Below are 17,849 nucleotides of genomic sequence, written 5' to 3'. Positions count from 1 at the left end.
AAAACATTCCTAGCATTGGCTGCCAGCACCTTAATATAATTCAAAAACAAAAATCCCTTTGTTAAAAAAGGATATGAATTAACCAGATTGCTTGGCTACTGCTAGATCCCAAAATAAAGTAGTTGCAATTTACAAATCATAAAATGCAGTCACACATTTTGATGCGAGACAAAATTAAATATATGGGACCAGCTCCATTTATTCCAAAGCCAGCACAAAAGCAAACAAGAAGAAGCTGCCAGTAAGAGCATCTGTTAGCAGTGCTGTGGTTTTCAAAGTCTTCAGATATGTTATGCTTAGAGATGAACATGGTAAAAAACAAACACATTAGCATGAAGGCAAATTTTCTAGCCATGAAGGCAGGAAAAGTAAAGGAATCACACAGGCAGCAAAAGTAAATAATGGAAAATACAAGTTCTTCCATTAAACATGATCTGATGCTTTTGACTATATTTTTATAAAACCTCTCCAGTAAAAGCTCTCCAGTAGAGGACAGCTCTCACTGCCCTCTCAAAACACAACCATTAAAATCTAAACCAGCCTAGAGTCTTATTTTTATCTGACACTTCTTTTTTTTTCCCCCAGAAGCAACCAGGGCCAAATATTTCGCTAAGTCATCATACGCTTTTGAGAAAGTAAAGGGCAATATTTCCCAATCCACTCATCAAAAGCTGATTTTAGCACTAACTTCAGTAAATGAAACAGTGAAACCTCTGAAAGTCCATATCCTCAAGTTTCATGATAATTTTTTTTTTCAGTCACATGGATTTTTTTTCCCTCTGCCATTCTGAAATGAAGGGCTGTGGACATACACTAAGGAATCTCAGGAAGGACATTCCCATTGGTGTTATTCCCAGCAACATACCACAAGATGCCAAGAACCAGACAGCTCTGGCCTCCAGCTGGTGAGGCTTTACCACTGGGACATTTAGAAATTACATATTCAGATGTCTCTGCTTTTATACCTTTAATTAAAGTGTCCTGATTTTAATGAATACAAAGTTTTAAAAACATTTCTACTTTTGCAAGAAAAAATTCAAGCATCTCAACTCACCAGAAACATCTGAAAAAATACACCTAAAAATTACTTGTGCAGTTCTGTAATCCATCAGACTTTTGAAATAACTTTGGTTGTTTCAGCAAACCATCTCGAGATTTTTCACAACTCTTTTAAAGTTTTTCATGCGTGCAATAAAAATTCCACTGAGCTATTTTACTGAATACTCCTGAAGCAATCCAGATATATTCATGTATCTTCCTAACTCTGTACATTAATGAGAAGATTCTGCCTCTTTTCTGAATCATTTATGTAACATCCTTTGGCAGAGTAAAGCATGTTATCAGTTGAGTTGGAAGCATATCCCTGGTTTTGCATCGTGGTGAGACGAAAACTAATATGACTGCCAGTAAGAGAGACTCAGCACAGCAGAGGACAAGTTCTAAGAAAAGATTCATGCTTATGCTTATTTTCCACTAACTACCAGCAATTTTGGCCTTCTCTGCAATGCCTTACAAGCTTTTCTTCTCATCAGGCAGCAGTTATGCTATACATAATTAATTTAGATGCTGACAGGTTGAAGACATTGTTCAAGGTAAAATTAAATAATAGTGCTGAATCACTTCCCTCCCAACAAGCAGTATTATCACTCTGAAAAAACAGGGCCATACTCTTTGGATTTACTCAGAAACACTAAAATTGGAACTTCTGCCACATGATAAGAGAAAGGTCACTAGCTGCACATTACAACCATCACCAATTATCATACATTATGTTGCAAATGCTACCCTTTTGCTAAAATCATGGCACCCACCTGGAATTACATAAACATGGAATATATGAGGAGAGCGGTCAGGACAAAAAGAGGAGCTTTAATTAAAAGCAGATCTTTCCAATCCACCTGCATCCAAATAAAATTAATTTCCCCTACCTCCTGTCTCATTCCCTGCTTCTCTTTTATTTCCCTCCTCCATGATTCTGTGTGTGTAAATTCCAGACTACAAGCGGCATTATTGGGAGAACAGAGACCAAATTCTGGTTTTACACCTTTTTAATGCCACTGGCAGTCTTAGTTTAAACAGAAACACAAGTGTTGTCATCTCAACCAGCACACCAATCATTGATACCAGCTAAGCACTTGTCCCAGTATTGCTCAGAAGCTGCACTCTCTGCCTTAACCAATCCAAGTCAGCTGTTCTGTGAGCATGTGTCACAATAAACTGGATTGAAAGAACACAGAGCCTCTCCACAGAGTTGCTTTTAAAACCTTACACACTTTCAAAAAATTATGTAAGCATCTTGCTTCAGTGGCAACAGCTGCCACAATAAAAGCAGCAAGGTGTACATCCCAGCAGCTCCCAGGACATTCCGTTTTGTTACCCCAATTTTCTTTCAGTTACTTCCCTTTCTGGACTTTTTTCACACATCTGTGCTTAATATCTTCTGTAGAAACTATAGAAAAGCTATAGAAAGCCCAAATCACAGAACCTACCACACTGGAGCACAATGCAAGTGATTGAGGTTTGAGTAGAGACACGGGGTCTTGTTGCTTTACTGAAGCCTGAGTCACAGCTCAGAATGTCAGCTGAGCTCCCTGCCTGCGGAATATGACACAAACTGAGCTGTGAGGTACTAAAGGAATGCAGCACAGAAAATCCTGGTACAAATGGTACAGTTACACCTCACTGCTCCTTGATAAATTTTGCCGAGCGATTCTGCAACCAGCCATTAGGTGCTGCTGCAGGTTTATTAATATGCTGGGCTGCCAGCAGTGGGGGAGTCAAAATGGTTAACAGCACCTGAGAAAACTGTCCTTGCTCTCTGTTCCCGATCCTTGACACATGCCCTAAGGTGAGCTCCACAAAGAGAGTCCTCGACACATTTCTCCCACAGTTAACAACAGATGTATCACCAGTTTCTGCCCGTATAAACTAGACCTGCTGGGATGATTAAGCAGGTCATGCTCAGTAAGTTGGTGGGAGTGGGTACAGCTTGCTCTCCACATGGGTACCTGATCAGATGAGCTGAGGGACAGTGAGAGGCATAGTGGTGCTTTTAAAGTATTGGTTTTTATAGTTTTTGCTGCAGGGGAAATCTCAAGGCAGGAATTAAAAGACTGCCTTAGGACAAGGGTGTTTCAATACTGCTCTTCCTGGCACTCTCTGCTGTGGTTCTGCTGCAGCCAGGAACAATAATCTCACTTTAGCAAACCTGGCTAGTAATGAAATACCATTCCAATTTCCTTTTGTCCTCTGGCCACAGCACACCTGCAAGCCTGCTGCTTTTCTCCATTAGTATAAAGAGTAATTTTCTTATAAAAATGTCCAAATTTCAAACTGCTGATTACAAATACACACATAAAACCTTATCTCAGCCACACTGTGCCAACAGTGGCCACGGTTCGGTTGCTTCCAACATTCACACTTCTAGTTACCTCTGCTGACCACAACAGCTTTTAATTTGGCAATGTTCATCATTCAAAAATTATTGTTGTTGACTTAAACAAGCAATGACTAAATTTTTCAATAATTTTTTATTTTCTTCTTTTGTTTCCAGTTTGCACCAGAAGATTAGTTGCCTGGCTCCAGAGAATGCCCTCCTATATAAACCAGTAAAATTACCTATATTAAACATGTAAGTTCTAGGTTTCTACTGAAATGTCAGTCAAACTGACACCAAATCCTGGAGTCCCTTGTTAAATCCAGCTAGCTGGATTTTCTGAGAGTTTCAAATCTAACAGGAATGGAGGCATATTTATACTGTATCCACAGAAAAACTGCATTCTAAGCAGCAGGAAAAGAACACGCTGGCAGCTAATACTGTCCCACTTCAGTACTCTTGGCACTTTGCATGGAAAGGATGGCTCTCTGCTTTCCTGTTCATGTGCTGAAATCTTCCAGACACATTGCTACCCACAACCCAAAGCTGACCTTTATGGGAATGCATTCTGTGAGTACACTGGGTATGTGCTGGATCTCGAACTGACAGATTTCCAGGCATCCTTGATTAAAGCTGGACAGGAACTTTTCAGAAAAGCCATTCTTGGGTATTTTTATCAGAAGTTGTTGACTTGTGAAACCAGACAACTTTCTGTACCAGTGTACATACCAACTTTGACTAGAAGGATTTCTTGGGCCCGCATATTTCTGGACAGAAAGAATCGTCTGAACAAAACTGTTACTCATCCAGCAATCGGGAAACAACAGGAACTGTGTTTCAAGTCTTCACTGCCTGCATTGCTCCTGACAAGTGTTATTTACTGTCCTATAAGAGGCTGGTCTCTCTCATTCAATACAAGTTTGTATTTTGCTTGGGGTTTGCTTATGTTTTTTTCCTGATAAAAAGGAGTTTTAGAATTTTTATCGCAGTCCTACCTGTCCAGTTACCTGTGATTTGGATGAGAGATGCCTCCTCCAAAATGCCATGAAAAACAATCACACTAGAGCAGTAATGCCTTGCATATAACTCTTTGCAGTTCAGGAGGCTCCCTCAGCTGGTGCCCTCTCCAGAGGGTTATGTAAAAGCCCCAACACCTTCTGACCAAAGGTGAGAACTGGGGAACCCTGTTCAGTGCATGTTTTCTACCTCTACTTTCCACTGAATTTCCTGGTTTCTTTAGTGGAGATCAGCTGCTCGGTTATGTCCAAGTATGAATGCTGATTTACATAATCCTAAGTGAGAAGGAAATTCAGAGTGCTGTCTCAGAAACTGAACTGCCCTTCCTGCACATTTTGCCTGTGAGCAGTACTTACGTAACAAATAGCAGCTAGCTCCTGACGCAGGGTACTCGCCTCCAGGCTTGATGTTGTTTTCATTGGATTTACTCCATTGTCATAAACTGTAAACTTAGTTCCCATAAGATTTGATCTATCAAAAAAATGGAAAATCCGATCACCATTTGCCAGTAATGCTGCCCGAGACATCAATCCTTTACTGCACTGTAGCCTCAAAGGAAAGAGAAGTATTGAGTACAGAGAGCTGTTATTTCTCATCCCAGGTAAACGGCAACTCTCCTGGATTAAAGGCCATAACAAAAAGATAAAGGTACAGTACAGCAGAGTATACTAGAAGTCCCTTATCATTACACTGGAGGTTTCTCATGACATCTTGCAAACTAGTAAATTCAAGAAAGCAGTAAGGAAACACTCAGTGGGGTTATTTTGTTTGTTTGCTTGTGTTTTTACAGTATGCTTACTCTGTACAGAACTATCTGCTTTCTTACCTGTCCACTAAACTGTATTAGAATATAGGGAGTGATTTTTATAAAGTCAGAAATAATCTTTCCTATTTCAATGGAAAGGAGTGCAAAATACAGTGTAGGACATGCAAAACCACATGATCCTCATTCTGTGTCTGCACTGCAATAAATAGCACGTGAAGTTCCAAGATTCCCACAGGCAAATGGCAACGAGTAGCACAGGCCCTTTCCTCAGGCAAAGATGATCTAAACATACATCAAGAGGCTCCAGGTATTAACAACAGACTGGTGTACAACAGGGTGACAGACAGAAAAGAAACACATCCTTCTGAAATAATTCCGCTACCTGCAAATAACTGATTTGGATCTTAAGGACCAGGCAAAACTGAAGAGATTTTCTGTGTAACAGACAGTACTTGCATTCCAAGGTATTTATATCAGTAGAGGCTAGACACAATGTACTCATGCACTTCTGAAAATCCCATTAAGATAAGTTGAGCTTGCACACCCTTGAGAATCTGGTCTTTGAGCATTTAAGAGCTTCAGTCCTGATGACTTTAATAAAATGTGATGCTGTAAGTACTTGAGACATTTTGAAAACATAGCTCAGATACTGGTGATCTTTAGGATCATTATCACATGATGTATGTAGTCAAGCCTCTAATGAAGAAGTCATAGTGGCTTACAGGCTTCTTAATATCAAATGAAATTTGTATTATGTAATGAAAAATTCTTAGACTTATCACTGTAATGAAAAATTCTTAGACTTATCTCTGTTTACCTCAGTTTTCCAATAAAACTCTCTCCACCCCGAGACAGGTCAGTTGGGTCTATAGAGATGAGGTAATTAGAGGTTTTACTCTTCTTTCGTTTCCTTCCAGCTAACAGAAACACCTAAGCAATGCAAAAAAACATATTCCAGAATGCTAAAGGGATTAGCACACACCACTTCCTGCTCTGATATATAATAAACCATAGGCAATTTTTCTGTCTTCCAGCATCATTAGCAAAGTAACAGAAGGTCTCCTGACAGAGGGTCTCCTGGGACTTAGCAAAACCAGGAGAAAAAAAAAACTGGGAAGGGAAAATGACTTCTATTATTTATGGTTTAAATAATTAAATTTGATCTGTTTTGTTAAATGTTTCATTCTAAGTTGCTCTGGCTCTTCCAGTTGAATTGAAAGTAGATGCTTTTCAGGCCACAGAATGCAGAGAGCCCCAACTGCTGACAGTCACATAAAGGTGCCATGCATGGATTATTTAAGGCCAAAGATTAGATATATGAAGAAAGGCAGTGGATCAAAGTGATACTGTTGTTTTGCTTTTGGAAGACTGTAGGACAGATCTCAGTGAAAGTGAAAATACATTTAAAATATAAGATTACACTTCCTTTATAAGACTTCTTCAGATTTTTATCATTTTTTAAAATTCAGATGCAACTGGTATGCCATTCAAGTTATTTTATGACCTTTTTACCATGCTCCCTTTCCAAGTGGAGGTAATAAGTAGGGTACATCCCTCGGTCCATTCCCTTCTTGTCTCTTGTGATTCTGCATTTGACAGTGGCACCCTGTGGAGCAGGTCTTATGGCAAATTCCTCCAGGTCATCAACATCTATGAGAGGCTCATTTGTGGAAGGACTGGGGGCTGAGGCTGCTTCCTAAAACAACAAGCAAAATTCAAGTTTCTCAACTCTGATTTACAAGGTTATAAGTACAAAGGAATGGCATTTGATAGCAGTTGCACTTAAAAAAAAAAAAAAGGGGTATATTGTCTTCCCCATTCTGGTTCCTCAGCAGCCTTGAAGACAGCTTGTCAAGGTAAGGATCTCTTCCAATCCAGTCAGTCAAGCTCTTGCCTACCAGAGGCCCAGGGAGCAGCTGCCTGTGCAGCTGATGCTCAGTGTACAGACAGAGCTGGCAAAGCAGAATGGGGTGACTGCACAGACAGAAAGCTGTGCAGTTACACAGCAAAGCCTGGCTCACACCTTCCCATCTCACCGCACCCCTTCTCCCAGAAAGGTCATACTCAAGGACAGTGATGGCCTTTGATGAAAGGAAGAAATGGGATAGGGAGCAACAGTTTAAGCTAGATGGAGATATAACAAAGATGAGAAGTCAGTGCAGTATATAAAAGAGTGGGGCACCATCAACTGGTTTAGCAAGAGCTTGTGATTTAGATTGTTTGAACAATCCAAAGTCTTATTTTATGTTCAGATGGTGGTAGCGAGAACAGGGTGGGAAAATGCCCAGAAAAAGTCAATGGCAACAAAAGATCCTTCTGAGCACCTGCAAGAGGTAGAAAGGTAAATATTTACTGTTTACCTTTCTCTTCATTCAAGTTCAGACAATATTTGCTATTCTTCTCTCCAAGTCATTGTTTTCATTGCTTGCTCCTGTGAACCCTGAGAGCTATCACAGTAAATCACCTTGGAGATACTCCAGTGCATATTAAAAACAGAACAAGAAAGCCAGGCCTATCCTGACTGCACTCTGAAATCACGCAGTACTTAGCACCCTGCACGCCCCTTCTTCAGAACTCCCCCCTTACCTTGTTGGATTTCTTGCTCGTGGCAGAACCAGGCCGGGTGTTACTGTTTAACTGTGAAGAACTGGAGCTGTCTTCATCTTCCTCATCTTCTTCCTCATCAAAATTCATGCTACTTGAAATGCCTGAGGAGAAAGCAGCACACTTGTATGCAACACTAATACATTAAAGCCATCCATACTTGCTGTAGAACATCACTTCCCATACTGCTGCACCTTAGGCTCACAGGTGAGTGAGGGCGTGTGGGAGGGAGGTTCACTGTGCGTGGCAGTGTGTGAACACATGGCATCTGCCCTGAGAAGCCAAAACATTCCAGTAAAAGAGAAAGGAAACATCATAGTTTCCATTTCATAGAGAAGATCAAGTTACCCAGGGATAGAAGAGCAAATACACAGTTAGGAATTAAATTCAGATCATCTTCATCCAATCAAGTACTTCAAACACAACACAAAATCTCAAACTTGAAATTGGGAGCTGAGAGAATATTAGACCTGGCAGAGCCACTTGGAGACTTTAATAATGAAAATACAAGCCCTTTTACAGCACACTTTCAACAGCTCCTATGTGATCTGCTCAAGAGTAGATCTTAGACTGAGGAGAAATATTCACATCAAGGAAACGTTCTCATGCATCTTCATTTCATGTAAAGAATAGTATCAGCCCAGGCCAACGGAACTGCCTCACAGCACTTGAAAATTTGACTTCACAAGAATTGAAATCCTCAGACATTTCAAAGGGAAACACAATTAGCAGCAAAAAGCATCAATGGTGGGATATTTGCTGGGCCTAGTTGTTCAAGGAGTATCATGCAAACGAAGCCACCCCAGGTTCAAGTTTAAACACTTTAAATTCCACATATTAGAGGCTATATTTTATCCTTATAAAAAAAAAACCCAAAAAAACACCCCACTTGGTTCAGAATTCCCATTATTGGTAAGTCCAATGCAGAAGGATAAATGAAATGCAAATTTCCAGAGCCAAGTAGCAGGGCATAACTAACTTCTTCCTTCTGTACTTACCAGGAACATGATCCAGGGCGACAAGACTGGATTGGGAGGTGGAAGAGGACCAGGATGGATTTGCATGGGGATCTGGGAAAGGAAAAAATCCAAGGGTTTGATTCTGCAAACCCTTAATTGAGTGAACAAGTGTAACTTGGCAGGAGGACTCCCCAAAGGGCTAAAGGCTTACAGGATGGGGCCATAATGCTGCCACTTGAATTTGCAATTATGGACATTTTATCTTTCTGCACTGCACAATCAAATTCACCTTCTACCTGCTTATACCTCCTCTCATCTCATCCACACTGAAGAGTTGTGCCACAAACCCTCCTGTGTGTGATGCAGCACTGCATGGTAGGGGCTTGGCCTACTTCCAAATTCTAACAAAAAAATCAAACACCTCAAACCTGATTGATGTAAGTGATACACATGGACTCTACACAAATACTCATTCGGTAACATTGAAAGAAGTTATAATCAGAGTCATAATCAGACAGCCTAAATTCTACCTCAATCCCTGTGCCTAGTGTGTCCACATCATTGAAAGATGAAATCAGGCTCTCTAAACTGTTTTTCTGGGAGTTCCAGGGAAATGCATAAAGATTTTCATGTAGCTTAGTCTTTTGGAACACAAACTCGGTCTGCAAAAAGCAGAGACCAAACCAATGCACAGAAATATAAACAGTAGATATAGACTCAATAACTGTTTTCTTCAGTTCAAATTTTGGAACAGATGGAAAAAAAAAAAGACATTTAAAACAGCTTCTGATGCCAGATGCACACTGGATAGTGAAACACCACCAGAGCAGTAAGAGTGAGGGTATAAAAGTAAAGCAGAAGAGTATGCAATGCTTGCATTCCGTTCAGCTGCATCATGAAAGGTCTCATTATCCACTTCTTCAATTCCCCCAGCATGCACATTACACCACAGAGCACGACAGCAAAAAGTTTCAATAGGATCTGGTTATGCAAGGGAGGCCTGAGTTCACAGGTCAACAGATATTTTCAAAGCCTGTAGAACTCACTCATTATTAATCAACAGTCATTAATCACAAGCATTATTTCTTAATAATGGCAACCATGTTCTAGGCTCTACGCATGGGTAATAGAGACCATCCATCTCCTCAGCTGGCAGCTGTGCAATAAAGCCATACTTCACATCCACAGATGTAATCAGTTTATTTCTACACCTGTGCTCACTATTTCACCATCAATATTTTAGTGGTGAAAATTCTGCGCCAGCCTTGGAAAAGTCTGCCCTCATGGACTGTGGGGAAGAATGCTTCAGAGAGCTCCTGTTTTGGTTTTGAATCCAGAAAATCAAATCTATTCCTCCCCAAATCTCAAAACAATTGTAACTTCAGGTGTCAAAGGAGAACTATGATGAAATTGCTCATTCCATGTCTCTACAGAGACATATTGCAAACTGATAAATGTGAGGACTCCATGCTAGTTATTCAGTGTTAAAACTTACGGAAGTCTGGCTCTGTCCTAGTGACTCATTTGCCAGGGAGGAACACTACAGATTAACACTTCGGAAATTAAAAGGACGAATATTTCCTGAAGGAAGAAAATTATTCTACTATGGCAATTTCCAACAGATGGAGAAATCAAATACAGCATTTGGCATTTTCTTGCAAGTGGCTTATTCTTTTCACACTCAGTAGCCTATAACCTCTTATCTCATGATAGAACTTGACTCACTGGGGAAGCAGAGACATGTGCTAAGAGAAGTTTCTCTCCACCAAGTTAGTGCCAAAGAGCAGAACAGGCATAAACCAGGGCTATGCAAATCTGATGGGACTCGGCCTTTCCCATTAGGCTGGTGAGCATTCCATAGGATCATAGAATATGCCGAGTTGGAAGGGACCCATCAGGATCATTGAGTCCAGCTCCTGGTGCTCTGCAGGACACCCCAAGAATCATACCACGTGCTTGAGAGCATTCTCCAAATGCTTCTTGAACTCAGACAGGGTTGGTACTGTGACCACTTCCCCGGGGAGCCTGTTCCAGTGCCCAACCACCCTCTGGTTGAAAAACTTTCTCCTGACATCCAGCCTAAACCTCCCCTGACTCAGGTTCATGCCATTCCCCCGTGTCTTGTCACTGGTCATGCGAGCAAAGAGATCAGCACTTGTCCCTCCTCTTCCCCTCACAAGGATGTTGAAGACCTCAACAAGATCTCCTCTCAGTCTCCTCTTCTCCAGGTTGAACAGACCAAGTGACCTCAGCCTCTCCTCACACAGCTTCTCCTTTGCATGCTCTCTAACAGCCTAATGTCCTTTTTATACTGTGGTGCCCAAAACTGCCTCAGTGCAGAGCAGAGCACGACAATCCCTTCCTCCACCAGCTGGCGATGCTTTGCCTGATGCCCCCCAGGACATGGTTGGCCCTCCTGTCTGCCAGGGCACTGCTGACTCACATTCAACTCGCTGTCAACCAGGACCAGATTCCTTTCTACTTTATCTCTGTGTTCTTCTCCTTTTGTTCCCAATTCCATGCAAGAGAAAGACTTATGGAGACAGCAATTCTAAATGCTTTTCAGACCAGTAAGGACACGTCTTACCTGCCAGTAAGGACACGCCACCAGCAGTGAAGTGGCAGCTGGAATCCACATGAAGAGCCTTATCTCTGCGTACAGTGTCGCATCAATACTGGGATACACAAAACTTTCTAACAAGCCTCCTCTGCTGGTATCAATCAGTAAACCATACACACACACATAGTCAAGATATTTTACTGAGATTCTGCTAGCATTGTCTTAATAACTTTCTCTGTGTCTCACCCAGCATAGCTCTGCTGTTAATAAAAATTAATAAACCTCAGTATTCCCATTTTTAAAAAGTGCCCCCCCCCCAACTTGAAGCATACTAGTGATTCACTTTTAGCAGTGCCTGTTCTGATCAGGAGTATACTCAGACCTGGTAAAAAATGTATTCGAGAATATAAAGAAACAAAGCAAAACAAAACAAAAAATTTTACTCACTGCTTCTATTAAAAAATAAAAAAAAATTTGAGGAGAATAAAAATATATGTTAACCTGGAAAAACTCATCAAAACTAGAAGTACTACCCCAGAGTAAAAATCTGAAGGCTGTGACCTAATTTGAGAAGTCTGTGGGGAGTTTTTAAGTCAATCAGCTTTAGTTAGTAGTATGCCTCATGATTAAATATTCTGAGCCATGGTCTAAGGCAACACAATCACCACACAGATCAGAACTTGTTAGTCATGCCCAACACCCCTGCAACTCAAATGCCCAGGAAATACCACACTTGGAGAAAATCTGCCCATTTCAGTTGAAGCCACTCACATCTGCAGGGTAACGTCCCAGAAAAAATGAATCTTAGTGAGAACTGTTCTGCAGACAAGAGGCAGCATTTAGGTATGAATAGTCTATTCTACACGAGTCAAGTTCGCACTTACATTTTGCTCTTTATACACAAAGAGTTTGTTCTTAAAGCATCAGAGCACTCTTGGCTTGAGCCATCTTTGCTTCAAAAGCTGTACACTGAAGAAGAACAACTCCAAAGCAAATGTCTTCAGAAAAAGCTTTGTGAGGATTTCAGGACTTTTTTTTTTCCCCTTCCTACAGTTAATGTCTAATGAGAGATTACAACAGTGCAGGAAGGAAGAGACAGATGCATGAATGTGTACATACACAAACTATCTCCAAAGCATACATGCCTCTAGAATAAAAAAAAATTCCAGAACATTTGAGGACTCTGTGTGGGAAATGCTGCAGAATACACAGTGCTGTACTTTTCACCTCTGCAATTATGAACACACATTATGAAAACGTGAACAACGTGTAACTGGCAGCACAACTAAAATGAATATCCTAGTTTGAATGTTGCTATTCTCTGCTCTTTTTTTAGCCATCAAATAAGTGATTTCCAGAGTTGTACAATATAAAACTGTGAACAGATGGATGTGAGCATTAGCATCTGCCAGGTACCTCAGTAGCGGCACCGCACTGCAGATGGGGAAGTCACATCCCTGAGAGCCTGCAGAGTTCTTGTTCCTTGGGACAGCAGAGACCTTCATCATTTTTTAATTTTTTTTTTTAGGTTTGGTTTTGGTTGGGGCTTTTTAGATAATGGAATAGAGCCTAACAGGCTCTGAGGAGAAGAAACACAGACTAACAAACCCTGCTTAGGCTAGGGCTGAGAATGAGAATATGAAAAGGAGTCAACGTACATCAAGCAAACAGTGAGAACATGAAGAAGCTTTGGCTACTTACCTTTTTTCTGCATTGCTGTTCTAAGATCTTGTTTGCTTTGCTGTTGTTGACCACTAGCCACTTTCTCTCCATCATCTTCATCATGGCTGGACTGTCCAACAGTGAGAATCTGCACTTGACTTCCTATCTTCTGAACATCATCTTGAAAAGCAGCTGGGCCATCAATCCCTGTCAGACAGCAGCAAAAGCCTTAGTTGTCTTTCTGTCAAGAAGGTACTGAAAAGAGAATTGCTCACTCACAAAAAAAGCACCTTTTATAGGAATCAGATATCAGATGTAACCATTAAATAATATATTTCCAGACTTAAACATGACTAAACTATCCTCCAAGGCAAACATTTCCCACATGCTACACTAGAGAATCTCCAAGAGAGGATTAGGATTTCACTGTTGCCCTCTTCACCCCAAAGCACACCTATCCATTCACCAGGAACACTGAATACTAAAGAGACAAGAAATCACTGGAGAAAACTGACAAAGAAAACATAAAACTTTCATAAGGAACACACAACTGCTCCAGAAACACATGATCCCAAGTCCCAGATTATGCCATATCCCTAATAAACAACACTGCTATCATGAAACAATGCTTTAAAGTTTCAAAACACTGGAAAATTCACAAATGGATCTAGCAGTGTATACAAGACAGGGGCAGCCAGTCTTGCCTAACCCTAAATACACCTTCTGAGTTAGTAAATCGCCATACAGTTAATACACCAGAGCAAAACTACAAAGAAGATTTTACATATTCCCTGGAACCTCCTTCCACTGAGATTCTTAAATCCTGACTGGGCTCAGTCCTGGGCAATCTGCTGTGAGCAGGGACATGGGACTGGACAGTTCCCAGAGGCACCTTCCAGCCTCAGCCATGCTGTGATCCTGTGGCTTCTCACCACAGCCAGAAAGAAACTGTTTACCTCCTTACAGCTGTAAATCACCTCTGAAGACAGAAAAAGAAAATACAAGGTGGGGTGTGTTCTTATAACAAGCCAATTTCTTTTTTTTTCCCTTCAGGACAGCGAGTTAAAATACTGGATTGCAAATGTCCTTCAGCTCTTAGTTAAGATGTAGTGCTGGAATATGTTACTAAATTAGTTATATAAAAATGCACTTTTGCATTGATAAAAATTATAATATTATTATGTACAGTTACAGTAAATTGCATATGCTGCATACTGTTGCTGTTGAGAAATTTTTGTTAATAAGCAAGTAACATTGTAGAGAATTTGCAAGCACTACAAAGAGCTAGTTCAGTAAAGAATATGGTGCTTCTTACATCAAACAAATAAATCCTGAATAAATCCTGTGAGAAGGAGCTGCAGGGATTGGGATTTTTTTCGGACTGCGATCTGCAGCAGAAGTCTCCAAGAATACCATTTCATCCTGCTTTGCCAGCAGCTGTCAACTTGCATTAAAAGACAACTGGATGATACATTTAGCATGCTTAACTGTACTTTGCAATATCTGCTGTCACTGCCACTGCGATACAAAGCATAAGTGGAAAAGAAAGTGGTCCACACCCTCAGGAACAGCATTGGCTGTGCAACTCCCTAACAAGATGCAGCCCGACGCTGCAGAAGTGTTAAAGTGACAGAGTTCAAGACCACAAGGAATTATTGATTCATCTCCATCACACAGACCCTGGCAATTTCTGCACCAACCCTGCAAATTCTGATTTACTCACAGCTAAGCTAACAACAACAACTAACAACAAAAAAAGTCCATCCAACCTTGAAGGACTAAATAAAGTCCATGGAAATGCCTCTGTGACCTTGCTAGGATGAAAATTTCAGAAGCAGCTCTGCATGATGCAGAATTAACAGTATAATTTCCTATGCTTTAGGTATAATATGACAGTGAAGAGAATAGCATTTTTATTAAAAGTTATCTCAGGATAAGCACTCCTGTAAAGGTCCTCTAGAACAGACAGGCAACTGTTCAGATCCTCTGTGGTATTTTTAACAGCTTCAACAATATTCACCACTATCATTAAAGTGGTTACCTAAAGTTAGGTTCTTACCTTAATAATTGGAATTTCAGAAGTGTTAAGCATCCATGAGTTTAACATGATGCCTCATGAATATCTTTCTAGCCCCTTATTAAGCCTTGGATGACACAAACCTAATTTTGAGAACCCTTTTCAGAAGGAACAAAACACCTTAATTATTCCTCTTCAAAGCAGACATTGATCTGCAGCAAACAAAATGCCTTCGACAGCACCAGAGATTGCACTGAGGCTGCTTTTTTTCAGATGCCTGCAGAACATCTGCGCTCACATCTCATGCTGTCAGGAACATCGTGTATTATTAGGCCTTAGGACAAAGGCTACGCTGGCAGGTCACACTTTTGGAGAAGAAAAATCAATTTCAGTATTCTGAAGAGTGCATCACTGGTAGAGTGTGTTATTAAACTTTATGAATAGTTCCACTGGTGAGCACATTTAACGGGATGAAATATGTAGCCAGACAGAGAGGATTAAAAAAAAAAAAAAAAAGAACCTCTGTTGCATGAGAACACTGTAGATGGTTCATGGCAAACGTAGCATTAACTATTTAATACTTGTGTGTGTGCATACATCTTTGCACACACATATTTTTGTAGCTATACATGCACGTGTTAAACAGTATTAAATGCAAGCATACATATACATTTTTCTATATCATGAGATATAAGCTCATCTTCCTAAGTCATAGTTCAAAAGGCAGCTTTACCATCACCCACCTAATGTCTGAAAACACTTCCAAGCTTCTGTAATCATGATAATCAAGGTGGATCTCTCGTGGCGTTCTCACTTTCTTTGCCTCATGGACTCCTTTTCACCCACTTACCACAAGGATCCTTCTCTGTGCAGTAAAACAAACCAGTTCTCTAGTTATATATTCCCTGAGTTTAAGGACACAGTTAAAAGAGGCAAAGAAGCTGGGTGGGTTGTGCCAAAAAATAAAGTAATTATTGCTATGATCAGCATTTTTATAGAGTTTCCCAAAAACCTGGTAGGAAAAAACTCTGATAGAGATGTCCTTGAATACCTGCTAAGAAATAAAGGGAATTATTGAGAGGTAACCATGAAGGAGGGCAGGGATGAAAGTAGAAGATTAAAACAGCCCTCAGAATACCAGTCCCTTCGGTAAAGGCCTTCTGGTACCTTTTGACATGGTCATGTCTCAGAAGAAAACCAGAGGTGCCAGAAATGAAAACAAAGCAATACTGGGGAAAAAAAAAAAAAAAGGCATCAGTAAATTAGTGTTACTGGCATTTACATCCTATAAATTACTATTTATCAACGCCTGTACTCTCTTAGCACTTAAAAGCTTCTAGACAATATTCATAAATTGGCAGTACCCATCTCTTAAAAGCTGGTAATCTAAACTACCACATAGAATGTTTTTATAAACTGAATTCACCTAAATTCTAAGAAATTCAAAACACATTTGGTAGACATGCACTTAACTTGGATCTCAGGTATAGGATATTTAGATAGGATTTTTTTTCTTTTCCTTTAAACACCTAAAATGTTAACTACCTACACTAAAAAAAAAAAAAAATCGCAAGATTCAGGTCTGGAATGAGGAGAGAGAGAAAAAGGTATGGGAAAAATAAATAAGAGAACTGCCATTGAAAACCTTGGGAAAGAAATAAAGTAGCAAAATTTTGCTTTGTGTTCATGATGTATGAGAAACAACTTTAAGTTTTCATGCATTTTATAGTACCACATTATGCCTGTTTGAAACTTCAGCTTCTAAAGCATGGACCAACAAACCCAAATCCATTCAGTTCCACTGGACTTAGTAAAGACAATGCATGCTGAGGAAATGGAGCTAAGACCTTATTTAATTGTTCCAATCCAGCAGTTAAAAGAATCTTTTTATGGGAAGGTCACCAGGCATGCATTTCTCTATTCTATATCCACAGCAGCTTCCTGCTGAACCGTTTCCAACCATTTTGATATGTCCTATAGACAAATGCTAAAATTAATATAGATGAGCCATAACAGTTCTACTAGATGTAGTTATCAAATTTCATCTGACAAATTGAGCAAGTAGAGACCACGTGGGATGGAGGCTATAGATCCTGGAGTATATCTCTTCTCCTTGTCTCTACAGATCTAGAATTCATTAAAATAGCATACTAGCACAGCAGGGCACTACAAGTACAGTTCTGGGTACTCATTTGAGCCTCACGCATTTTTATTTCAGCTTCACAGTCTTCAAAGTTATTTTTCAGAAAAGAAATACACTTCCTAAGCCTATGTGCAAGTCAAAACCTGAGGGTATAGTCACACTGAACACAAGGCTTGGATCAATCCATTGAGAAGTCCTGCCTAAGCCCAGAATCTGTAACAGAACAGGTCTGAGTGGAATTTCCGCTCAAACCAGACAGAAATTGAGCATTTCCAGACATCTTATCTGAAAAATTCTCAAAGTCATCACAGTCCAATGACACTGTAATATTATAGAAGAATAAGAGAATGTAAGAGGACAGGCCAGAAACACAATTTTGGTTATTTCATTGCTCAAAAGATAATTAGGAAAAAGTATTTAAAATTGTTAGGGAGGCAGAGGGGTAGGAGGAGAAAGTCAAATGGGAAGAAATTACTACAAACAACAAGCTATGTGTGAGCAAGGAAAGTTCAGCTGATTTGTGTGGCCATGACTTACAGATAAGCATGAGATCAAGCATGAGGAAAGATTTTGCTATCTGACAACAGTGCACAGTGCACAATGGTAGTCTAGAAAAATTTCTTACAGATGAGATATGTGACAACCTACCCAGCAGCAAATTACAGCTGTAAGCACAGGGAGCCAGCTCTCCAAAACATTATTAAAATATTTGACTATATACTACATGAATCCCCAGAAACTGGAT

At 40.1% G+C, this 17,849-nt stretch overlaps 1 protein-coding gene across 7 annotated transcripts in view; it reads right to left on the bottom strand.

Annotated features, from left to right (window-relative positions):
- Nucleotides 1–17,849, bottom strand: part of TUB (TUB bipartite transcription factor) — a 159,491-nt gene that overhangs the window by 14,971 nt on the left and 126,671 nt on the right. For 4 of the 7 annotated variants that reach the window (XM_050334843.1, XM_050334838.1, XM_050334839.1 and 1 more), the window contains 6 exons: nt 12,984–13,151; nt 8,762–8,833; nt 7,746–7,867; nt 6,664–6,855; nt 5,977–6,089; nt 4,750–4,864 (listed from right to left, as the gene is read on the bottom strand). In XM_050334843.1, the coding sequence (XP_050190800.1) occupies nt 4,750–4,864; nt 5,977–6,089; nt 6,664–6,855; nt 7,746–7,867; nt 8,762–8,833; nt 12,984–13,151 (782 nt within the window). The remainder of the gene's footprint in view (nt 1–4,749; nt 4,865–5,976; nt 6,090–6,663; nt 6,856–7,745; nt 7,868–8,761; nt 8,834–12,983; nt 13,152–17,849) is intronic. The other 3 variants (XM_050334841.1, XM_050334844.1, XM_050334842.1) reach the window with 1 other exon arrangement.

The sequence above is a fragment of the Myiozetetes cayanensis genome, unplaced genomic scaffold (assembly GCF_022539395.1).
Source record: "Myiozetetes cayanensis isolate MyiCay16 unplaced genomic scaffold, myiCay2020 scf6-25, whole genome shotgun sequence".
Taxonomy (NCBI): Eukaryota; Metazoa; Chordata; class Aves; order Passeriformes; family Tyrannidae; genus Myiozetetes; species Myiozetetes cayanensis.
The sequence above is the reverse complement of the archived record's forward strand: the minus strand, read 5'-3'. Positions and strand labels throughout refer to the sequence as shown.